Here is a 26,459-nt window from a genome sequence, read left to right on the forward strand (position 1 = left end):
GTAAGCTTCTATATTTTAAGTAGGATGTGAACCAGTTAAAGGAAGTGCCATCAACACAATCAGGATGGCACCGACACCAGAGTCAAGAATAGTATGTCATTTTACACTTTCAGCGAGGCGACCATGTGCTATGGTATGAACAACAGACTGACAAAGGTATTTGTCTTGGTGTGGGTGGGGCAGCAATTGAACATTCAAAAGGAATGAAATATAAGAAATAGGTCTGTAGTTACTTACTAGGCAGGCTCTGGTTTAATTTCAGGATTTTTCAAAACCACTGCATACTTGAAAAAGGTTTGTTTTAATTGTCTCAACCTTGCTTGTACCAGAGATTGCCAGAAATTCTTCACACTTAGTGGGAGACATGTCAAAGCAGGCACTTTGGCGGGGCAGATGACAGAGTACTGGATTTGTATGAGTTGTTTGGAAATTAGGTCGAAATTGTTTTCCCCCTTGCAGCCTCAACACATCTGAGAAGATTGTTGCACATAAATTCGAAGGAAAGTCAAAGCCCATCCCACTTTGTCCTTAAAACCTTTGAATAATTGGGATAGATCGTCTCAACACTTTGACGTACAGTTCATCAGAATTTAGTTCACCGGAATAAGTCCCTGAGGGAGGATTAGGCAAATGATGAAGCTGCTTCTTCTTCTTCTTCTTCTTCTTCTTCTTCTTCTTCTTCTTCTTCTTCTTCTTCTTCTTCTTCTTCTTCTTCTTCTTCTTCTTCTTCTTCTTCTTCTTCTTCTTCTTCTTCTTCTTCTTCTTCTTCTTCTTCTTCTTCTTCTTCTTCTTCTTCTTCTTCTTCTTCTTCTTCTTCTTCTTCTTCTTCTTCTTCTTCACGGCATATACTGCCACCCGAAGTCCCCGGAGTTGGGGACTGGCTTCCGAGTAAATCGCCAGAACGCCGACACCTCCTCCTCATCTCCACCGCTCCCATGTTTTCTTTTGTGCTGCCATAAGTTAGTCTCTCTGCGTTTGTGCGCTGGGTTAATGCTAATGCGAGGAAAATAAAATGGCGGCTTCACAAAACGTTTTGGAAGTTTTACGGGGCATGGTGTGCAATCCGCCCAGCCAATCAGAAATGGGAACCTTTTTCTCCCCTTTTCAGTCCCTGCTCTCTAGCAGGGACTGAAAAGGGGGTGAAAAGGTGCTCATGAACTAAGTTCTAGTTCCGGATGTTTTTGGTGTGAACGCACATTTTCGGAACTATATCGGAACTATACTCCGGTGTGAAAGCACCTAATATTCATCAAAACATCATTTAGGCCATGATTGTGCAACCCTAGGGAGACACATACACACATATACACACACAACCTGAACACATGTGTATACGCAGACACCCTAAGAGCTTACCCAAGCAGTGTATCTGTCTGCGGGTCTCCTTCCGCAGGCGCAGTCTTCTTCCCCATTTCCTTCTTCAACGTGCCAATTTCCACGGCAAATGAATCAATAAGCTACAAGGACACACATGAAACAACACATTCATTTTGAGGAAAGTTCAGAGATGACTTCAAAATATTATTATCTGGAGGTGTGTTCAGCCCACAGGAGTGTGTTCAGGCACTTCTACTGTATTTAGCTTTTTGTTAAGGTAATGACGGGTTCTCACTTCTGCAAGCTTCAAGTTTCATACGTATAAAAGACAAACTATCCCAAGCCAAAGCTCTTCCCACTGACTTTCTCACTAACCACAGTTTCTCAAGAGGAACACTCGCAGGAAACAATTAATAAAAGCACGATAGAGAGAGACATACAACATTCTGGGTGATATGGAGAAAATTGAAAAATCTAGTTTCATATCATAATATTCATAATATTGATATATTGTCTAGTCCTTACTCAGCTGCATTAAATCACAGAGTTCCACAGATCCCAGTTTCCATCATGTATTGCCCATCTGTTTTTCACACCAACGTAGCCTTAATAAAAGTGTTTGTGGCATTTGAATGCAAGACTTAAGACCATGTGTGTTGCCTGACCAGTTCACTGCCTCCAAACACACATAGCAAGATATTTTTAATCCTCTAGCAACTGGTCCAAAATGTTATTTTAGTTGAATAGCTGATCTGTTTTAGCACAGCCTCTTCATGGCTGCAGGCTTTCACGTTAACTAGAACTTGGCGAGGGAAGCATCAATCGGCTTTTTTAAGTCCAGCAAGAACATCAAAATTGAAAATTAGTACAAAATGAAACAAAGATTCCCAATAAAAAGGAACAGGAAGTATTGTGGTTAGCTTGAGATATCTGGAGACGAGAGGCTGGCTTTATTGGATGGTCACTTCCTGGATCATGAGCACCGGTTCCCCAGAAAGCTGCATTCTCTCCACTCTCCTATTCTGCCTGGATAGCAAGATCTGCACCTCCATTCGGGGGACATTGGAGTCATCTATTGTTTAATAGGAATACTGCAAGAAAACGATTTCTTTGAAATCAGTCTGATTCTTTTCAGTGTTAAGCTGCCGTCATTTGTTTCGTTTCCCGATTATTTCTCTAGTTGGGTAACATCCCATCAGCTGCTTTAGGCAGAGATGAAACTATTAGCTCAGCTGTTTCAAAGGAAATCACACATGTTGACTCATTTCATTTGTCAAAGGCACATTTGAGGATAGCAACTCAGAAGATTCACAATCTGGACTTCTACGTTGTGCACTGGACTATGTTTCCTTTGTACAGACAGAGAATGATATTCCATTTTAAGAATTGGACTTCCTTTTGGTTTTTATAAAAACGTTTTTCTAAATGTATAAGGCTTCATTGGCATGATCATATTTGGATGCAGTACAGATTTAATTATAATAATAGTATGCTTGAAAATATTAATGGGAAAAACTACAAGCATGAGTGTTTGAGGTAAATTCCTGCCGACAACTGGAACAACTATAAAAACACAAACCGTATTTATGAAAAAACAATCGCCATGTCTGTGTTTTGTTTTCAGTAATGACCGCCTTGCTGCACATTATCCCTTCCTACAGTTTATGTTTGTTTGTTTATGTAACTTTAGGTGTAGACATATTGTTTGCAATCAGCTGATCTGCTCAAGTTACCACGATGTGACTTAGCGGTCAGGCTGACTGAGGTGTGGTTACTCTTAAAGGCAGTGGGTTTAAGACAGGCCTGTAATTATTACAGTGACACATCCTCTGAAGTCTTTGAACGGTCTAGTTAAGCACAGTAAGCAGCTTCATTTCAGCTAGTGAACAATAGAGAATATTGTGATGGTATGCTTTGGGTTTTTCATGGTTTGTGTTCACATTAAAACCTCTGTGATCCGTGTTTTTCACTTGGCAGCCCTGATAACAAAACAATCGTCGGACGGGAGAGAACTGACAGGAAGACAGAGGGCCGGCGTCTACACATCCACCCTCCTCTTTATTCTTCTACACGACTAAGCCTGTAACTGAAGGGTTTTCTGAGCCCCCCACCCCAAACCCATTTCCTTGAAGTGTTTTTCATATTTATCAAGGATAAATAGGTGACCCGATGTGGGACAAAGAGTATATGTGTGTGGGACAATTTGGGACATGTTATCGATACTGAATTAAAAGAAAATACTATCCATCTGAAATAGCATGTCCTGCAGTGGTTTTAATTTTTAAACTATTGCCAACCCAAATGCAGGTCTCAATATGCGGGACTACAATAATGGCGCCCCACATTCTTGCATCAAGCCGGTCAGTTGGTCAACCTAGTCAAGGATAATTTTGACAAAAGTCTGACATTGTTCTGACAATATTCTAAGACTATCATGACATAAGTCTGACACTGTTAATAATAATTTAGATTTTTATAGCGCCATTCAAGAAACCCAAGGACGCTTTACAATGGGAGATAACTAAGTAATAATTATCATACAGATACACAGGTTGAAAAACTGGTTGCTGGGTACTGCATTTTAGCTGGGGCCGAAGGCCTGAGTGAACAGATGGTGTTTGAGTTTTGTTCTGACGTCCTGCATCAAGCAGGACAACTGCTCACCTTAGTCAGGGATTTGTATGTTAACTAGGATGGCGAAGAGCTTCTGTCTTCACAGGTCTGTCTGCAGAAATCATGTAGCCCCATAGATAGAATGATTTGAGTGTCTGTACGTGTACCTTGAAGAAACTGCCTCTTCTCTCCTGCCTGCAGGATGGACTGATGATGGTGGTGGACATGTTGTCTGTAGAGGCTTCTCTGCCGGTCTCAGTCCTCTGAACTCTCTGTGAGGACACAAAGAAATGTTTAAAGACCCGCAGTTCACTATCTGCTCTGCACAAAACAGCAGATGGTGAAGACGCTTCCTTTGGCGCTCATAACCTGTATAGACCACTATTACCTATAGAGCAACACTCGTAAGTGGTTCATAATATTGTTGGTGGTTCAGCGATTAAGCGTTGAAATCGCTATTGTGTTAACACAAGCAGATTCAGTATTTTTGAGATTATCTTATTCACACTAACACTATTATAATGAGTGCATGCAATTGTTAAAACTCTTTGGTGAAGCTGTATGTTGACATAAAATGTATGTTGAGTACACATTCTACTTGGAACCTGATGAAGCAAAAAATAAGCAACACAAGGTTTCAGCTGGTATTAACGTAAAGTCATATTTCAACTTTTGAAATCCATCCATCCATCTTCTCCCGCTTATCCGTGGTCGGGTCGCGGGGGTAGCAGTTCCAGCAGAGAGCCCCAAACTTTCTTTTCCCTGGCGACATCAACCAGCTCGGACTGGGGGATCCCAAGGCGCTCCCAGGCCAGCGAAGAGATATAATCCCTCCACCTGGTCCTAGGTCTACCCCTTGGTCTCTTCCCAGCTGGACGTGCCTGGAACACCACCCTAGGGAGGCGCCCAGGTGGCATCCTAACTAGGTGCCCGAACCACCTCAACTGGCTTCTTTTGACGCGAAGGAGGAGCGGCTCAACTCCGAGTCCCTCCCTGATGACCGAACTTCTCACCTTATCCCTAAGGGAGACACCAGCCACCCGGCAGAGGAAACCCATCTCGGCTGCTTGTATCCTTTTAAGAGAAAAAAAAGGTAACAGATAACGGCTGGTCATCCAACGCGATGAATTCAGCTATCTGCTATCTTGGCTGTTATTCTTTTGGTCTTTTCACTGTTCTGGGGCAGTTTCTCTTTCCTTTTAAAAGCCTCTGAAAGTGTCGGTTGCTTCAGTGCCGTTACCCGAGTGGCCGCTGTGTACTCGTGTTGTTGTTGGTGTTTGTTTCTCAGGTAGCGTATTAGATTGGTCGTGTTGAACGTAGCTCTGTTCTTTCCACCACGCGGAACCTCTGCCTTGCAAACATTGCATCTCGCACTGCCTTCGCTTTCAATTTTATAATACTTCCAAACTCCTGACATTTTCTCTGTCCCGACTCCCGAGTCACCAGCTGAACGTAGCCTCTCGTTAGCTTACTGCTACTATTAGACACTGCGCCCACTCTGTTGCCAGATTTCAGAGAAATAAGCAACCAGGTCTATGAAAACAAGCCCAAAGAAAGCAACACATACATGATGTTGTGTAATTTTAAACCAAAACTAAGTCCTCAGGATGACTTTAAGATGTGAACATGGTCATTTTTGTTTTGTAACATTAAATAAAAAAAAAATATATATATATATTTTTTTTTTTTAAATCCCGATCCCCGATTTTTTTCTCCCGATCCCCAATTTTTGGAAAATCACGTGATCGTATCGGGACATCTCTAGTTATATTCGTTCGGTACACTTTGGTACACCGAAGGGCCCGTACCGAAGGCTCGTACCGAATATTTTCAGCACGAATACGTATACCGTTACACCCCTAATGGTAACACACGCCAAACATGCTAAATCATATCAGAAGGCATCACCCAGATTTGCCAATCACCGGAGCCCGGCAAAAGACCACAGCAGTTCAACAGCTTATCCCTGCTGTTTTTAAGAAGCCAATAGACATGAAAGCCAAGAGACCAAAATAAATAACGGAAGTTATTGGCATATATTTCAACGCCAACACTTTCTTATTATTTATTTTGTAATATTTTCAGGACATTCTTTTTAGTTTTACAGCTTGATGAAACCTTTTTGTTTGACATCAGCCATTATAGGAAATATGGCCATCTGACGTGTGTGGTACTGTTTGTGGTTTGTTTTTAACTGTGTAATACAGTTAATTATTCAAAATGTTAGAGTTCCTTATTTTTATACTGAAACTTGCACTACTGTTCAAAAATAATAACAAACCTGGAATTATGCATTTGGGACTTTTTTTTTGCTTTTTCTTGTTCTACCGAACCGTTACCCCCAAACCGAGGTACATACCGAACCATGAATTCTGTGAACCGTTACACCCCTACAATTGGTGCATCCCATCGTTTGTTAGTGCCATGTGTATCCCACAGAAAGGTGAACAGTTTAATTGACTGGAAAGCAAAAGCCACAAATTGCTATAAGGTATGTAACCTTGCTGGGGTTTTTCCTCCTCTCTCTCACTCTGCACTTCTTCCTACTATGCTATCTCCAGTAGGGCTCTGTGGGGCCAACCTCTAGTCAAAACAAAGCAGTAGAGGGGGCTTTTGGAGATGTGTGTTTGTGCGCTTTCATGCCTTGCTGCAGGCCTGTGTGTGACTCACAGCACTTGCCTGGTAAACAGTAAGGCAACAGTCAAGTTGAGTAACAGTCAAGTCAAACTGTCAGTTATACACTAAATTACCTCCGGGTCTCTTTGTTTGCATTTTTCATACTGTGACCTACAGACAGAAATGGCCCAGGTTTTTATCGAGCCACTTCACCTGGAATTCCAAATGATTTTCTTTTTTAATGATCACAGCTTTGATCTCTTTGTGTCGACCTAGACCCAACTCTTTCTCTACCTTTCTCTAAATCAAATTGAAAGGCTTTATTGTCATGACCACATGTTGATTTCTTTGTTGGCAGAATGGCAGAACAGGGTCAGAAAGTGAACTAAGGGCCAGCTGAGTGGGGGGACTTCTTTCTTGGCAGGGGCTCAGGCGGTACAGAGAATAATATACTAGAAGATGCGAGGTCTGATCTCCAGTACTCCATGCTTAAGTGTCCTTCGGCAAGACACTGAACCCTAAATTGCTCCTGAAGGCATACATTGGTGAACGAGTGTGTGTGACTGAGTATAAGATGAAATGATACAGTCTGGCACTGTGTAAGGCAGCCCTGTCGTCAGTGTTTGAATGTGTTGGGAAGAGTACAATGTAGTGTAAAAGAGCTTTGGTGATCGGACAGACAATTTATTGGGGGCCATATTAGTCTTGTTTTGAGGGCTATCTACACGGCAGACTGAATGAGCAGTACCAATTCAGCCTCTTTGGTCCTTGGAAAACAGGAAAGTGATCAGAACAAGGCAATACTCTCTGAACGTTGAATTTGATGTACCAATCATTTAAAAAAAAGCGTGATTAACAGGAAGTAGATCCTGCAGCACGCGCTTGTTCTGCAGCAGCTGCATCTCACAGAGGAGAGGAGACACCCTCTGAATTACTTTTGATACATCCCCCTCAGTCAGTTTATTAAACATTCAAAATGACGGAACGACTACAGATGTCCTGTCTTTAAAAGAAAAAAATGGAGGCAACCTCTGAGACGGTACCAAGTCACATGGCTAAGCAAAACAGATGCTTCAAAGATAAAGCTAAATAGCTACTGAAATCACTGCATGTCACCTTATTGCCGATCACTGAAAATTAGGCTAAAATCCAATGCCGAAGTTCAGCCAATGCATTGATTCATCCCTAGTTTTTCAAGCGCATTCTAAAACTGCTTGAGGAGTCCCTTTGAGGCTTTGCGCTAGAACTTTTACCCCTCTGTCAGTGGGATGACGTGATCAAACAGGTGCTGGTAATTAATTCCACTTTGGTGTGCCACATAAGGGAGATGGGCACAACTCCTAAAGTTCATAGTGGGAGTAATGTTTCTGTCTGAACGTCTGACCTAGATAATATGTGGATATTGTTACTTAATCAGGTGGCAAGTCCTCGATGGCTCTTTTTGTCAGCAGCCAAAGTGCTGTGGGTATAACACTGTTTCTCCTGGTGGGGTCATGTCATCAGGTGTGGATGAGGATATGTTTCACACCAACAAACTCTCCACTGGACAGGAATTCCATGGCTTTCTCTGTGGTCGGGCTCAAGAGTTTCACAGAGTTTTTCTTTGTGAACAGACAGGTCTTATGAAGAGAAGTTTGCTTTGGGCAGAGCACATTGAGGGGGATGGACAGGGTTCATACACTTTTTCACCAATGATTTTCAATGACTTTTCCATGACTTCTCAATGACCTTTAACTAATTTTCCATGACCAAAAACAATTACCACTGAAAATGTTTTATTTGAACATGGAACAGGAAAATAAGGTCTGCATATGAAACATGTTGTGCCTATCTAAAACAAATCAAATAGTAGGCTAGCTTCTACACGCTGAAGCAACTGTAGTCAGGGATGCAAACTCATCAGGTACGAAAAAGGTGACAAGCATCCGAGCCCCCCCCCCCCCCGACCCCCCCAACCCATGGAATATCGGCTTTAAAATGAGGAATAACAGAGGATTTTAGCAGTCAGAACACCTAAAGCAGCAGGTAATAATAACAGAAACGCCAAAGAGTCACATCTAATAGAAATATATAAAAGCATTTATTTTAATTGTGTAGCAGTCAGTTTATAATTCTGGCAGCACTGTTGAGCATTTTGAAAATGTATCGTCATGCCTTTGTTCAAGGCTTAGTCTTTCTATCTTTATAGCCACGGGTGTAAAGTAACTAAGTTCATAAACTCAAGTACTATACGTGGGTACAATTTTGAGATACTTGGACTTTATTTAAGTATTTCAATGTTTTGCTACTTTGTACTTCTACTCCTCTACAATTCAGAGGTACATGGTGTACTTCTACTCCACTACATGTATTTAATACCTTTAGCTACTTCACAGATGTGGATGAATGATGTGAAATATAATCAAGTGTTGAATCAGACTTTAGTTCCACCTGGAGTAAATCCACAAGCTACCCTGCAAAGTCATTCAAACTAGCTGCACCTTTATCAGCTTTGAGAACACTTTAAATGATCAATCATTATAAAACATATCATATATATTATTCTGAAATGGACCAATCTGCAGAAAGTTTGGGGCTCTCTGCTGGAACTGCTACCCCCGCGACCCGACCACGGATAAGCTGGAGAAGATGGATGGATGGATGGATGGACCAATCTGCACAATGACTACTTTTACTGTCGCTACTTTCACTATATTTTGATGATAATACTTTTCTACTTTTACTTGAGGAACATTTTGAATGCAGGACTTTTACTGTGATAGAGTATTCCTACACTCTGGTACTTCTACTTTTACTCAAGTACAAGACCTGAGTACTTCTACTTTTACTCAAGTACAAGATCTGAGTACTATACTTTTATTAAGTACAAGATCTGAGTACTTCTACTTTTACTCTAGCACCATATCTATACTTATACCACCTCTGTTTATAGCCTATGAAAAAAACTATTAAAAAACGAAGGCTAAAGCTAACGTTAGCAGATAGTGACAATGTATGCTAGCTAGCTAGCTCAACGATTCCTTAAATAATATTGCGACAGAAAAACTTTGCACGCTCTGCCGCTCTGCTCTGAACACCTGAACGGCCCGTTCTAACAGCTGTTCACCAGCGGCTCAGTCTGTGCCACAGTGACTCCACACAGTTAACGAACACACCGTAGCTAATGTAGCTGACCCTCATCCCGGAGCAGCAGAGTTCAGCCGACAGGCAGGAAGACTCGAGCACACAGCTCACGCTTCATATATTAAAAAATAACACCATGCGCGTCATGATGGCACATAACAGCTCGCGACCGCAGATTATCTCGGCAATTAGATAAAATGTAAATTATATTTGATGCAACTTTAGTTACATTTCCATGACTTTTCCAAAACTTTGGGAAAAATATTGTTTTCCATAACTTTTCCAGGGCCTGGAATTTGCATTTTGAATTTCCATGACTTTTCCAGGTTTTCAATGACCGTACGAACCCTGGATGGAGGGTTAGGAGGGAGGGCAGGGTTTACCTCAGAGGGAGGGGATATGACATAGAGACAGGAAGTAGGAAGGATAGTGGGAGTAGTAAAGCAGGGGGTAGGGATTATATGTTGGCAATGATCCTCTTCTTGGAGTGCACTTCTTTGGTTGATGTATATGTGATTTCCTCTATAATAGTCCAGGCAGAGCATATTAAGTCGACATTCCTAATGGCCTGTGATAATCTCTCTCTTTAAGACGGTTACAGTTATTTAAAATGTATTTCCATCTCAATATTGGTATAGGGCTAAAGGGTATATGTCAATGGTCCAAGGAACTGGAAAGCAAGTGCATGTAACAGCAATCTGGTATGGATAAGGTGGGGATGGTTATACAGGGCTGATAAGGAAAAGTGGAAAGAGGTGAGCAAGTGAGTGAGACTTTAACCTGTTAAGCCCCAAGCCTGTTTTTCAGGCCTCAGGCTCGAAAATGATATTCCCAGAACAAATGACAATATCTTCCCTCCTAAAAGGGGTAAATTAATAATCCGTTTTCTCAAAGCAATGATAAACCTGTGAGTTGCATGTAGAAAAGTCAGAATCAATATAGATTTATTTTTATTTTAAAGTAAATTCAGATTGAACATAGTAAAAAAATGTTTTATTATAGTGTCCGTCCAAAAATAAACCATCACTTAAAGTGAAAACACCCTTGGATGATGGGATAGTAGACTAAAAGCTTTAGGAATCCAAACTATAACATATAATAAGTACCCTGTATCAAGATTGATGCAAAACAAGTGACATTTGACCTTTTTTTAGAGAGAGAGAGAGAGAGAGAGATTTAGCACACAAAAAACAATTCTGGGGTCATTTGGGTGGAAATGGGTGTATTTGTCGTTTCTCTGGAACCCATTGGTCGATTTTCATGATTGACATCTCTTTTGAACCGTTAGAGCCAATAGAATTGAAGGAGAATTTCCACATACACACACACGTTACCATTGAGAAATGAGAGCTATGTGCACGCAGTTTGCCCAAAGCGAAACCTATCTTACGCTCTGAATTCTGAAAACTAGGTTTATTGCTGATGGATTATCAGAAATCATTTCAAAGTGACACAGACACATTGGATTAACCTATGGATTAACCTTCAGCAGCGTTTTTATCGTTTTAATGCCATTGAAAAGAACTTTTGATAAGAAAACAACAAAGGTAAGACATATTGCTGTGTTGGCTACCAAATGATACGTGGTGTGATGTCTTTGTTAGCTTCTCATGTCGCGAGTTCGGATCGGTCAGTAATGATACCAATACCTGTCGAATCTGTGCAATCTCAGCTTGCTAATCGATATCTTGTTTGTGCAGATACGATAAGTAATAAGGGTATTTTAACGTGAGTTCTGTGCTAAGGGTGTTAGCATTTTTTCACTCAGGGCTAATTCAGAGCCTTTGTTATTACCCTTATGTTTCGTTTTGCTAAAAATGGTTAATATTGTCTGATATTTGAGTTTCTTCCCATTAAGTGGGTATGACACATTAATAGGTTTTTAAATGTTAAGAAGCCCTCAGACGCTGTTTCTTGCAGATGTTGCGATTTTCCCTCCGCTAAAATGTACCCGCTATTAGAATGCATTGATTGAGGTACAATGTTCTTTTATTTATCATAGAACACAGGGTTAAGAGTGAGTTTTGATGGCACAGTGATGAAACTTATAAAAACTTAAACTTAGAATGTGTGGACTCTCAGCTTTCATATGATATCTAGTTTGTGCATGAAGTATAAAAGATCACTACCGTGAGTTATGTGTGTTACGTTCCCTTGTAGAGCTAGGGATACCAAGGGAAGTAGCGACACACCAGACAGCCGGACGAGAGAAAAAGGAGAGGAAACGGAAGGCTGAAGGAGTTTAAGTGAGGTTTTTAATCCGTCAATACGTAAGGCGGCTCACCAGCCACATTACAACACAATGGTACCATAAACAACACAACTAGGCTGGGTTGTACACAGAGACAGGCTGCACACATGCAGCCAGACGAGAAGGAGAGAAAGAAGGGGCCTCACTGCCGTCCTCTTCCGGTCCTATATGGAATCCTTGATTGCAAAGTAGGAGCACCTGGGAAGAGGCTGCACCTGGGAAGAGGCTGCACCTGGGGACAAATCAGAGGGAGAGAGAGGGAAAACACACACACACACCCACTACGGCACGTAACACTTCCCCCCATAAAACCAAACCAGTGTTTGGCCACAGTTACCAACAACACTCCAACGGTTGGACAGATCGTGAAGTCTCATCCGCGGGACAGTACATCGGCCACAACATTATCTGCTCCTTTCTTGTAGTTGATGACGATGTTGAAGTCTTGTGCCAACAGGGCCCAGCGCATCAACCGCTGGTTGTGGTTGAACATCTGGGACAAAAATACGAGTGGGTTGTGGTCGGTGTACACCACCACTGGCGTTGAACTGGACCCAACATACACTTGAAAATGCTGCAGGGCAAGGAGCATGGCCAGAGTTTCCTTCTCAATGGTGGAATAATTCAGCTGATGTCGCTTGAACTTGGTCGAGAAGTAGCACACAGGATGGCTCACACCCCCATCACCCTCCTGCAGCAGAACAGCACCAGCCCCAGAACCACTAGCATCCACCTCGAGTTGGAAGGGAAGGATGAAGTTAGGCGCACACAACACTGGAGCACTACAGAGGAGAGACTTGGCAGAGCTAAAGGAGCGGCAACACTCCTCAGTCCATAGAAATGGAACATTAGGGCTACACAGTTGAGTTAGCGGTGCCACAACTACCGAAAAGTTCTTGCAAAAACATCGGTAGTACCCAGCCATACCGAGGAACCGCCGGAGTTCACGTCGGGTGGCTGGAGCTGGGTAGGAAAGGATGGCTTCCACTTTAGCATCCACGGGCCTCACATGCCCATGACCCACCTGTTTGCCTAGATAGGTGACAGTGGCCTTGCCAAACTCACACTTTGCCAGATTCACTGTTAGCGAGGCTCCTGCGAGTCGCTGGAACACACATGCGAGAATAGCCATATGGTCAGTCCAGTTATCGGAAAAAACCACCACATCATCAAGATACACATTACAGTTGGGCACATCCCCCAACACTAATTGCATTAACCGCTGAAATGTGGCTGGGGCATTCCTCATGCCAAAAGCCATCACAGTGTATTGCATAAAGTGGTCCGGCGTTACGAATGCAGAGATGTCTGAGGCCCTAGAAGTGAGAGGGACCTGCCAATATCCTTTAAGGAGATCCAACTTCGTGATAAACACACTAGGACCAATACTATCGATGCAATCGTCCATACGGGGTAAAGGAAAAGAGTCTGGAACAGTTAGGGCGTTCACCTTGCGAAAATCGGTGCAGAAACGCGGTGTTCCGTCAGATTTAGGAGCAAGCAAACATGGACTGCTCCAGGGGCTGCAGCTAGGCTTGGCTAAGCCAGTTTCCAGCAGATAACACACTTCCTTTTTCATGTTCTCCCTCTTCTCTATGTGGCAACGATACGCATGCTGCTTAACTGGATGAGCATTTCCAACATCAATGTCATGCTTTAACACATTAGTGCTCGATGGCACATCACAAAATAGGGTCGGGTGAGCATGAACCAAACCGACTACGTCGCCTCGCTGGCTTTCTGGAAGATACGCCAGGTTAGACTCTAAGCTCAGCATAAACTCAGAGTTCGATAACCTACCACACTGCTGACCACCAGAGGGCACTATCAAGTCATCCTCAACCACCGACATTGCACAGGCCAGGGAAGTGGCCACGCTGGGAACAGCAGTCACCACAGTACCTTGCTGGTCTCCCTGGGAAGCTTCCCTGGCATGATAGGACTTAAGCATGTTAACATGGCACAACCTTGTTTTTCTCCTACGCTCAGGTGTGTCAATGATATAGTTGGTGTCAGACTCTTGCCTTACAACCACATACGGACCTGAGAAACGCGCGTTGAGAGCAGATCCGGGTGTAGGCAGCAACACCAACACCTGCTCACCAGGCTGAAACTGCCGCTTAACTGCTCTCCTATCGTACCTGCCCTTCATGTTTTCCTGCGAAGAGGCAAGAGCTTCCCTTGCTAGCTTCGTCGCCTGTCGTAAATGCTCACGACACTGGGACACAAACTTCTTCACATCAGTTTTCGGAAGGGACTCAGACACCAATTTATCCTTCAGCATCTTTAATGGGCCACGCACATTGTGCCCAAACACTAGTTCAGCTGGGCTAAACCCAGTAGACTCCTGCTTTGCGTCACGAATAGCAAATAACACGAAGGGAACACCCTCATCCCAGTCCCTGCCTGTGTCATGGCAGTATTTACCAAGCATCGATTTCAATGTCTGATGCCAACGCTCAAGTGCCCCTTGTGACTCTGGGTGGTAGGCACTAGACACTGAATGGGAAACACCCAATGACTGCAAGGTTTGTCTAAAAACCTTGGAAAGGAAATTAGTTCCCTGATCAGTCTGCACAACCTTCGGCAACCCAAAGGTGGTAAAAAACTTGGTCAGTGCTTTAATGATGGCGGGTGCAGTGATTTTACGCAAAGGGATGGCCTCAGGGAAACGTGTCGATACACACATCACAGTCAACAGAAACTGGTTACCTGCCTTGGTCTTCGGCAACGGACCGACACAGTCAGCAATGATATGGTCAAAAGGCTCACCAATAGCCGGAACAGGACACAGCGGCGCTGGAGGAACTACTTGATTTGGTTTACCCACCACCTGGCATGTGCTACAAGTTCTACAGAAACACACTACGTCATCTTTCAATCCTGGCCAAAAAAAATGTTGAAGGATCCGGTCATAAGTCTTAGTCACACCTAAGTGGCCAGACCACAGGTGCTCATGGGCTAACACCAGAACCTGCTGCCGACAACTCACAGGAACCACTACTTGATAAACGCTGTTCCAATCACCACCTGAACCAACATCTGCATCACTTGATTGGTCAGCCCACCGGCGCATCAGCACCCCGTCATCCACACAAAACAATTGTTTCTTATTGCCTTCGTTAGGGTTCTCAGCAGCGTTAAAACACTTGATCAAGGTAGGATCATCCCTTTGTGCCGTGATGAGCGCCTCACGGGTCAAAGGCATAGCCACCTCTGGAGCAATAGCGACAGGTTCTATTTCACCATCACACACCGTTGGAGGGCCCTCCACTAATCCATCAACAGAGGTCAACCTGTCGTTAGATAGGGCAGAGACAAGCCAAGAATCAGACAAATCCACATCCTGAGCCTGCTTACGGGCCTGAGCTCTGGTCAAAACACTAACTGCAAATACCTCCGGATGAGTCAGAGCTAGGTTATCATCTACAGCACCAGGAACTGGAATGTCAACAACCTCTGGAGTAGGGTACACTTTACCTCCAGCTATATCGTTTCCCATTATAAAATCCACACCGTCGATTGGAAATCTGGGGAGTACGGCAACCGTGAAGAAACCAGTAGCCAGTTTGGACTGGACATGGACATTGTGGAGCGGTGCAGGCACAAAACCCATTTCAATACCTCTTACCACGGCACTTACATCACAGGCGGACTCATTACTCAAGGGCAGTGCACTCGCAAGAATGAACGACTGTGAGCCGCCACTGTCTCGTAACATAGTAACCTGTCGCTGATCCTCCACCTTCCCTGACAGAGAGACAAAAGCAGTAGAGATGAATGGCTTAAAACACTCATCAGGGCCCATTTTAACAGTGACCTGCCTACTAGGACACACTGTTTTAATCAAGCCCACCCCTTTTGGGTGCTTGCCACCTGCTGCTCGCTCTCGCTTCCAAGCTGCACAATCTGCTATCATGTGACCTGGGTCAAGACAAAAATAGCACGCTCTGTCTATCCTGGGACCTAACAATGGAACACTGGCACAGGGAACATAACTATCAGGAGCTCTCCGATAAGTGTCCCGCTGAGGAGGGTCCCGCTGAGGAGGATCCCGCTGAAAAAAAACGCTCCTGTGTATCAGCGCAAACTCGTCTGCCAGAGTGGCAGCCTGCTGAAGAGTAGTCACTTTCTGCTCATTCAGGTAGACTACCGTACGCTCCGGTACACAGTTTTTGAACTCCTCCAACAGCATCAGCTCACATACGGAAGCGATGTCATCCGCTTTACACGCTCTACACCACCTGTCAAAGAGGACTTTCTTCTCCCTCGCGAAGTCCACGTATGTTTGGCCAGCAGCTTTCTTTATGCCGCGAAAACGCTGCCTGTAGGCCTCAGGCACAAGCTCATATGCCCTGAGAATAGCACCTTTCACCTTGTCATACTCCAAACTATCCTCGACAGAAAGAGAAGAGCAAGCCGCTTGAGCCTTGCCGACTAGCTTGCACTGTAATAGAATAGCCCACACGTCTTCTGGCCAGTGCAGGGCCGCAGCAATGCGCTCAAAGGCACCAAAATAGACTTCCACCTCTGATTCCCGAAACACAGGGACCAAATTAATATGCCTGCTCACATCAAAGGAGGCAGCAGGACCAGAAGGTGTAACTGCAGAATCACCCACCACAGCTGCTTGGAGCTCTAGCTGACGCATCCGGACAGCAGTGTCTGCCTCCAACTTCCTGAACTCCAGCTCCCTCCTGAGCTGAAACTCTCGCTCACGCTCACGCTCCTCCCTCTCACACTGGAGACGAGCCATACGTACTTTTACCCTGGCATCTACTTTAGACCCCGTAGGTGAGGATCCTGCCGAAAACGAGTCAAACTGAGGTGTGGTGAAAATGTTTGCCTGTTTCGTAGCACTCTGAACCACCGTGCCAGGAGATTCCACTAAAACAGGCCGCCTCAAAACCCCCTGTTCAACTAGTCCAGCTATCAAAGTAGCCTTGAGTTCACTTTTTACCAGAGCCGAGGAAACAGAAACATGATAATGGTCAGCAACAAACCGCAAATCAACTTTCCTGCACCCGTCTAGCTGACCCACAGTAGGACTGGCCACAAACTGCTCCAACACAAAAGCCATCTTTAGCAACGGCTACTTACAAATATTATTATATATTTATTTACAAACTTCCCCAGATCCTGCCTACCAACCTTTACCTAACTATCTTCTGGAGCGTGCCGGGCTCGAGGTGACTTTAAAGGCAAACATCAGCGGCCGAAACCCTGAATCGCCTGCCCCCAACAGGGAATAAATCCCCACCCAGGATTACCCTGAAAATAAAAAAGGCAAAATAAAAAATGAGTATCCGAAGGAAGGACTGATTCAGTCCAGCTAGACACTCCCCTGTCTAAACTGAGGAAGCTGTTCAACAGTAAATAATATCACAGCCAATTCTACACCTATATACACTACTGCTCACCACCAAACACAATAACACTAACCAACAACCAAATACTCACTCTTTGTCTCAAAGATTGGACGAGCCCCCATGTTACGTTCCCTTGTAGAGCTAGGGATACCAAGGGAAGTAGCGACACACCAGACAGCCGGACGAGAGAAAAAGGAGAGGAAACGGAAGGCTGAAGGAGTTTAAGTGAGGTTTTTAATCCGTCAATACGTAAGGCGGCTCACCAGCCACATTACAACACAATGGTACCATAAACAACACAACTAGGCTGGGTTGTACACAGAGACAGGCTGCACACATGCAGCCAGACGAGAAGGAGAGAAAGAAGGGGCCTCACTGCCGTCCTCTTCCGGTCCTATATGGAATCCTTGATTGCAAAGTAGGAGCACCTGGGAAGAGGCTGCACCTGGGAAGAGGCTGCACCTGGGGACAAATCAGAGGGAGAGAGAGGGAAAACACACACACACACCCACACACACTACGGCACGTAACAATGTGCAAAGTGCAGATGCGCCTCCAGGGTATGGCTGGGGTAGGCTACAGCCATACCTAGAAATGGCTTAGCCCCACAATGAAAAATGATGTTAAAGTAAGCAAAAAAAAGTCCGCCAACTCGCGCCGAGTAAATTGCACAGACAGCAGTTAGTAAGATTGATTTCAGTAGCCACTGGAAATGCTGAAGACTAGAAACAGTTTTGAAAACTTTTGTCACGTAGTGATCGTCTTCTCAATAAAACATCTTTCCTAATGTCTTCTGGCCAATCAGAATCACGATAACGACGTGGTGTTGTTGCAGGAAGTCCCGACGGAGAATACTTTTGCGGTCGAACTTCTCTTTATAATATCCATCGATACAACATTACGTGTTGATAGAATTCAACAGGTAATTAAATAAGATCCCACGGTTTGATGATTGATAGGTGTGTGGGCTGTCTTTCATTTTGACACACAGAACAATGGGGGCTATCCACCCTTATCCACAATGTAAAGTAATTCACACAGCCTCTTCCCTCTTCTCTCTGTGAGGAGCAGCAGGTTCAGCTTTCACAAAAATTGCATTAATTTGTTCAAATTTCTGTAGTCCATCCATCCATCTTCTCTCGCTTATCCGTGGTCGGGTCACGGGGGTAGCAGTTCCAGCAGAGAGCCCCAAACTTTCCTTTCCCTGGCCACATCAACCTGCTCTGACTGGGGGATCCCAAGGCGCTCCCAGGCCAGCGAAGAGATATAATCCCTCCACCTGGTCCTAGGTCTACCCCTTGGTCTCTTCCCAGCTGGACGTGCCTGGAACACCTCCCTAGGGAGGCGCCCAGGTGGCATCCTTACTAGGTGCCCGAACCACCTCAACTGGATCCTTTCGACGCGAGGGAGGAGCGGTTCAACTCCGAGTCCCTCCTAGATGACTGAACTTCTCACCTTATCCCTAAGGGAAACGCCAGCCACCCTGCGGAGAAAACCCATCTCGGCCGCTTGTATCCGCGATCTCGTTCTTTCGGTCATGACCCATCCTTCTTGACCATAGGTGAGGGTAGGAACGAAAATGACTCTTTGACAATTAGTCAATCTTGTGGCTCTCTGCAGTAGAAACACGCAACATAGGGAACTGAATCATGCCTGTGTGTCTCCTTCTCTGGTCCTTACAGTAAAACGGCCAAAAGTTAAAAAAGGCGTAATATACACAGTGCCATTTCCCCAGAGTTTCTGTGAAGCGAACCTGCAATCCCTGCTTAATAAAAATGTAAAGTTGAGAACTGGTATGGTATGCAGTTAATATTGTTTGTTATGCAATGGAGATTTATATGAGGGGGGTAGGGCTGTGCAATTAATGACATTTTAATCGCGATTACAATTATGGCTTGCGACGATTAGGAAAACAGCATAATTGACAAAATACGATTATTTTGCTGGGTGCGCTTTCACCCCTCCCTAAAAGCCCACTCGGCCACGTGGGAGTGACATGTGTTGAGTGTTCAGCGCGAGCGAAGATGTCAGAACAAGAGCAGCAACTAGTTAAAAAGAAGGGTCGCGGGGAGATTCCCAGTCGATCGCGAGATGTGTCTAAAAATAAAACAACAATATTCTGTTTTATTGTTAATGTCCTGTAACATAATCTTCCTGTGCCAGAATAATGCACTTGAACTAGGGGTGTAACGGTATCCGTATTCGTCCCGTACCGTCACGGTTCGGACGTCACGGTTCGGCACATGCAGTCACACGGCGAATACGCCTTTTTTTTACGAGTGGGAAAAAAGTCTGTCCTTCAGGGCAGCATCCACTACATAAGCTGTTTGCAAGCCGCCCTTAAACAACAAATGAAGAACAAGAAGAAACACAACAACAAAACGAACTAAATACAAGAAGAAGAAAAGTTAGTATGGCGATTTCAGATAACACACAGGAGCTAGAACCCACCTGCTTCTTTTAAATCAACTGTGTGGGAACATTTCGGGTTCCCTGTGGACTACAATAACGATGAAGTGTGCGAGTGGTGGATCCGACGAGGACGGTGTGTCGGCGTTGTTCGATAGCGGTGCGGTATGCTAATAGGAACACACGCCAAATATGCTAAATCATATCAGAAGGGATCACCCAGATTTGCCAATCACCGGAGCCCGGCAAAAGACAACAGCTGTTCAACAGCTGATCCCCGCTCTTTTTAAGAAGCCAATAGACATGAAAGCCGTGAAACCAAAATAAATAACGGAAGCTTTTGGCATATGTTTTTCAACGACTTTGCGTTCTTGAAACACTTTCTTATTATTTATGATGTAATATTTTCAAGACATTCTTTTTCAAGACTCTTTTTTACAGCTTGATGAAACCTTTTTGTTTGACATCAGCCATTAGGCCTATAGATAATATGGCCATCTGAGTGTGTGTGGTACTGTTTATGGTTTGTTTTTAACTGTTTAATACAGTTAATTATTCAAAATGTCAGAGTTCCTTATTTTGAGACTGAAACTTGCACTACTGTTCAAAAATAAATAACAACAAACCTGGAATTATGCATTTGGGACTTTTTTTTGCTTTTTCTTGTTGTACCGAACCGTACCAAACCGTGATCCCCAAACCGAGGTACGAACCGAACCGTGACTTCTGTGAACCGTTACACCCCTAACTTGAACGCATCAAAGCTTTGTGATTGGCCAGCCTCACCCGATGTGTCGGGGCGTGGCTGGTGGGCAGTGGGCACTATTTCGCTGACGTTGTCCGTGTCAACAGGAGTGACAGTCCGCACACACACAAGACCGCAATTATGGCAGAAGAAAAAAAGCCCAAAATATATAATTTTCACTCCGAGTGGGAGGATGATTATTTGTATCTATTCCAATTCAAAGTCCATCTGTCTCGTCTGCAATGCGAGCGTGGCTTTATCGAAAAGGGTAATTTAGGAGCGGCATTTCAAAACAGTGCACAAACGCTACGAGACGGTATTCCCTCTTAATTCTGCCCTACGCTCCCAAAAGGGGAGGGGCCTGAAAGGACAGCTAAATGCACAGCAGTCCATTTTCACCAGGCCCAACAACAAGAGCAAGGCTGCTACCATAGCATCTTATCGCGTCAGTCACGTTCTTGCGAAACACATGAAGTCTTTCAAAGATGGCGAAGTTGTGAAAGAAGCTTTCCTGGAGGCTGCCGACGCGCTTTTTGGGGATAGTAAAAATAACAGAAGCATTTCAACAGGTTTTTGATATAATAAAAACTCAAGTTGGATACCGTTATTAATCAGCTGTAAGTTTTAGTTTGTTTGAACTTATTCATTATAATTATTGTACAAAATGGTATAAGAATGCAAACATTAAGATCTGTTTTGTTTAAATTGTTTATAGTCTATTATCAATTCAGGTTAAGAAACTAGTGTTGCTTGCATCCTATTTTAAAAGGCATTTCTTTTTATACTCTAATAAAATGCAACACAAAAAAAGGGTTTGATTCTATTAATTTTGTCTTTTTTATTGCACTTCGGCAGCAGATTCCTGTGTAGCTTCAGATCTGAGTTGTCTTATTAGTAAGGCTAATTTATACTTTTGTAGCAACACTATTTTTATATAATTGCAAAGAAAGGCTTCAGAGTCTTTTCTTTTTTCCCTGTGTCATATGTGGCAGCACTGCCACAAGTTCCTCTTCAGAGAGGGTCTTCAGTACAGGTGGCAATATTGTCCCCTGCCTGCGCTCATCTCTGAAACCAGACCAAACAGGCTGGTGTTTCTTGCAAAACATCTTTAAGATGTAACATTGTAACATTCAGCGATATGCTATTTTTGTTAATGATATGTCAGATCTAAATTCAATTGTTTGGTGAAAATTGCTTTGCCAACAGTTTGCTTTTTGAAAAAACTGTGCATGACACTAATTAGGGGACAACAATGCTCTTATAGCTATCATTCTAACTTTGGATATATTATACCAATGCATCCTTCACATCTCCAGAGTATATAGTAGCTTTTATCCCTATAATTCTGTAACTCCCAAAATAAAAATAACTCATAGCCTTTGTGACTCTCCAGTGTGCGAAAAAGTACACGTCCCACCGTCCGGGACGTGTTATTTACAATATCGGACAAGTAGATCTTTGAATTGACTTGTCCGCCGGACAAGTGACGTTTTTCGCCCCGATTTATTGACAAATTATTGATAAATTCAGTTTACAAAAGGCAGAACTCATTCGCAAATTGTACGTGTCCGCCATTGTTCGTTTAGAAATGTAGTTTCGGTTCTGCTTGTCGATTCCTAAGGAAATGCATCTCGCCGCTTTCTGTACAGTTAACGGGGCGGGCGGAGCGGCGCGGGAAGTGTAGCACAGTGGCCGGGTTGGGAAGCAAAACTCGGTTCCGAGTAGGAACAAATAACAATTGTCCGGTACCGGGATTAATAAGAGTTGTGAGGCCAGGAAGCGAGGCCGAGCCCCGCGGACTGCAGCTCTCTCTATGCTCCGTATCAGCTGATCGCTGCACGGTGCAGCTCAGCGTCTCTCTCTCTCCACACAGCAGATCCGCTGCCCGTTTAACAGCCGCATCTTTGTCAAACTTTCTTATGTTCTTTCTCTAACACGTAATGAAGGTTATTAAGCGTTTTAGCTCCTGTGTTTGTAAAAGTAAATAAATGCGTGCAAGCGTCTTTGAGTTGTAGAAAAGCGCTAGGCCTATAGGCTATACATATAATGTATTATTATTAGGTTATGTATGTCCTATGTGTTGGACATGTGTGGTTGGACTCTGTCTCACAGGCAGGTTGCAGTGTAACATCAGAGGACACTGGGCCAATTGTACATTCTCAAACTGCACCACTTAGAACTAACTAAACAATGCAAAGATTATTTTTATATAATTGTATTCAATAACAATAAGAAATTCAACAGTATGAAGTGATTTGTAAATAGGAATACAGATTAGGACTTAATGTTTTCATAAATATATTTTTCTCCCAGTTTGTCATGGGACTTATTTTTACCCTCTCAAAGAACTGGAACTGAGAACCGAAAAGCAGAACCGGAATCGTTAAAATCCAAACGATACCCAACCCTTTGTGTGATGCAGTAAAATCTTACCGCTCACTTACGTTAGCGGTATCATAAAAACCGTGGGAAAATGTAAAATACGATGACGAAGAAGAAGATTCCAGTGGCCCCAATTTTTGTCCATTCTGGACAAGTGAAAAATGTATTCGGACAAGTAAATTGCCAAACTCACTTGTCCATGGACAAGTACTCTCTAAAAACTTTTTCTCACACTGCTCTCTTAATAAGCTTAAGCCTCAAATTCCCCCCTCTCATTACTCATGGATTAGGGCATTTTTCACCTATTTAAATAAGAGAACAAATAGGCCCTGTGTAATTGACATTATTTGTGTTATACCTTGTTTGTGGTTTGATTAACTTACTTTTTCGTTGTATTGAAGAAGAAGAAGAAGAAGAAGAAGAAGAAGAAGAAGAAGAAGAAGAAGAAGAAGAAGAAGAAGAAGAAGAAGAAGAAGAAGAAGAATCCAATGTGACCTCTTGAAACCCCAATTGACAAAACAGAGGACAGAGAACTAGCTTGACATTCAAAAGGGGGTCTAAATACAGACCAGGTTGCCAGACTAATGCCCTGTTCTCTAATTCCTGACCTGTGACTCATGTTGGAGGTACACAATCTGCAGAGACTGAAAACCCCCAAGGTCTTTGCCCGTATCAGGAAACACTGGCTTTTCCAATGAAAATAAGGAAGGAAGATGATATGATGTGCAAAGCTGGTGACACAATTTAGGGTTAGTCTGACAAGCTTGCAAATAATTGGAAACAACTTTTAAACAGCAGTCTGGCAAAAGAAAGTAGATGACACGCCAATATGTGAGCAAAATAAAGTAAAGTCTTGGGTCCCAAGTAAAAACACATCACAGAAGGTGCATTTTCTGGCTGAATTAAACATTTACATTATTCTCCTAAATCCAATTTCTCATTCAAACTAAATATGGGTTCTACATTGCACTTTTGTATCTTTAAAACCTTTCTTAACATGACTAAAGCTTTGTATCTTTGGTGTAAATGTGTTATAAGACAATGAACCACACTCAAAACGGATAACCAAGTACAAGTATATTAACAGATTCAACAAACTCAATCTAAATCTGTTTTTAATACTGAACTGGCCATGGACTGAAGGGTAAAGGAACAGACCGCTTAAGCGTACTCATATTGATTCATATTATAAACACAAGTGTCTCTAATCTATTACATTTCTATACTTGTTATAGTGTTTATACCCATACATACATATATACATACTGTTCATACTGTATCTAATTTAACTTTTTATATCTGCCATATGTATACTTATACTATTCATACCATTGCACTTTACTGCTTCTTGTGCACTTCTGTTTAGATGCTTACTAACTTTGCAAGGTTAAGTAAAAGTATAAAGTATAAGGAGTTTATGTACTCATTGCAGAAAAAACTCCAACAATATTTAAAAGCATCTTCACATTTAAAAAGCTGGAAGTGTGAAATGTTTTTTTACAGAATAAGTCTTAGCCAAATTGCTGCCAATTCATTTTCTGGCAAAACACTCATGGTTTGAGTTACTTAAATATAATATCTACTTTCCACCACTGATGTTATTGTGACTCCGCGGAGCAACACACATTTATTGATGCATCTTTGGTGCGTTTACGTTTTGGTTAAAGCAGCGACGTCGTGCAACAGGTGGCGGTAACTCGTACAACACGTCCCGCAGGATTCCACATATTTCAAGGTGACACAATAAATAATGACCATATGACTGATAAGTAAGCTTTTTCAAGAGACTGGGCAGAATTTGAGTTCAGAAGTTAGCTTCAGAGAGAAACAAAAACACTGTAAAGGTGTCGCAAAAGGTTAAAACAAAGGGAAGGTTTCTCTTGCCTGTTTACGGAGCGAGTGTAATTCCAGTTTGACCAAAGAAAACTCCGCTGCTCCGACGAGTTGCTTCTTCACGTGTAAACTGCATTATAGCTCCATGCTGCGAAGTTGTGATGTTTCAAACGTGTTTTCATACCTTTAACTGAGGGAAAAACAGGTAAATATATCCAGTGTTGTGCCGGGGGATACATCCATGGTCCTACATTCTTTTGAGGAGCAGCTGTCTGCGTTGTTCTGTGTAACTCTAACAAGAAAGGACTTCCGGTTATTTTTTTCAAAATAGTACGTACTTCATTTACTAAACTTGCCCACTCACTTACCCTGGAAAGATAATAAGATGACATGTTTATTTTCCATTATAAACGATAACACCCTAAATTAGTGAGAGCCTAACTTATACTTCCTGGGATCCTTTTTTGTTATAGCATTTTTTTTTTCTTAGATTAATAAACCAGGGAGACTTAGTCAGATCAGTTAACCAACACGTGACATGCAGCAAACGTGATCACAAATATGATGTATAACATTTTTGTTATAGCCACATGTGTGACAGTTGACCTAATAAAAACTCATTTCCAATATTTAACATGGTCTAATGCCACAACGATGCCACGTGTGACATGATGACAACATTTAAATGCAGCAGCATTTTTTTCATCAATATTTTTATCTTCAAATCTCATGCTTTTATTTGAAAGTTAAGCCCGCCCTACTTCCGGGAAGTTTCTTCTTCTGTGCATAATGTCTAACTTGACGCCATTGCCAGCTTCCCCCCGCAGCACTGCAAAGGAACAAAAACAAACCGCATTAACTTCCATATGACGTGTTCCGTCTGGGGAAAAAGTTGAAGATCCCTCTACAAAGCTTGGCTCCAGTTTAGAGAAACAACAACAAACTGAGATGCACTTCTGAAAAAATAGGAATAAGACCATGTAGTTTATACAGGGTTGGCTCTAGAACAAATCGAATGTGGGGGCAATCATTTACCACGGGGGGAAGGCTGGGGGGCACACATTGCCGTCAACAACCAACACACAAACACCAACGCAACTTTAATTTAAAAAAAACATGCTGTAAAGCAGGCATGGGTAAACTAAGGCCCGCGGGCCATAGGCTATACGGCCCGTTGGGCTTTTGAATCCGGCCCGCCGAATATTGGTACAAAATTGTCCAAATTATAGTAAATGTACTATAATTTGCCTTTTTCCTGCAATACCCGGCATTTCAGTTGATCTCACTATATGGCGCACTCTAGACACAATTGACCTTTGCTGGAGTCTGGTCTATTCTCTCAGCTGGCCCTACTCGGCAACCCAGCAAGATCCAAGAACCAAATACGTTACGCTTACATTGGAGGGGGTCGAGATTAACCTGAGCAATAACAGTTCATGGCGAGTACGGCGAATACAAGTTGTAACAATCAGTAGCGCTGAGCAAAGTGACTACCACACACATATAAAAAACACTTATAAAGTCAGGCAACACTAACCAGGCTTAGTGTGATTCTGTTTATTTTACCTTACTTTAACAACCATCCGTTCACTGTTATTGACTATTGTGAAGAGGCAGACCTTTTCCTGTTGTTTTGTATTATTGCAGCTATCGGATCAATACATGGGCTACATGTGGCCATCACAAGTAAAATCATAACGAAAACTACGCCGGTTAAATATGCGTGTAGAAAACGGCTTATGCCACAACATGATGTAAATATCACTGATTTTTATTTTCCTCTTTTTACTTTTTATTACAG

At 43.0% G+C, this 26,459-nt stretch overlaps 1 protein-coding gene across 1 annotated transcript in view; it reads right to left on the bottom strand.

Moving 5' to 3' along the window:
* Nucleotides 1-24,932, bottom strand: part of rin2a (Ras and Rab interactor 2a) — a 58,482-nt gene extending 33,550 nt beyond the window's left edge. The window contains exons 1-3 of the mRNA XM_034100862.2: nt 24,710-24,932; nt 4,098-4,202; nt 1,357-1,457 (exon numbers count right to left, since the gene is read on the bottom strand). Of these exons, the coding sequence (XP_033956753.1) occupies nt 1,357-1,457; nt 4,098-4,157 (161 nt within the window). The 5' untranslated portion in view covers nt 4,158-4,202; nt 24,710-24,932. The remainder of the gene's footprint in view (nt 1-1,356; nt 1,458-4,097; nt 4,203-24,709) is intronic.
* Between the last annotated feature and the right edge of the window lie 1,527 nt (nt 24,933-26,459).

The sequence above is a fragment of the Pseudochaenichthys georgianus genome, chromosome 15, assembly GCF_902827115.2.
Source record: "Pseudochaenichthys georgianus chromosome 15, fPseGeo1.2, whole genome shotgun sequence".
Lineage (NCBI taxonomy): Eukaryota > Metazoa > Chordata > Actinopteri > Perciformes > Channichthyidae > Pseudochaenichthys > Pseudochaenichthys georgianus.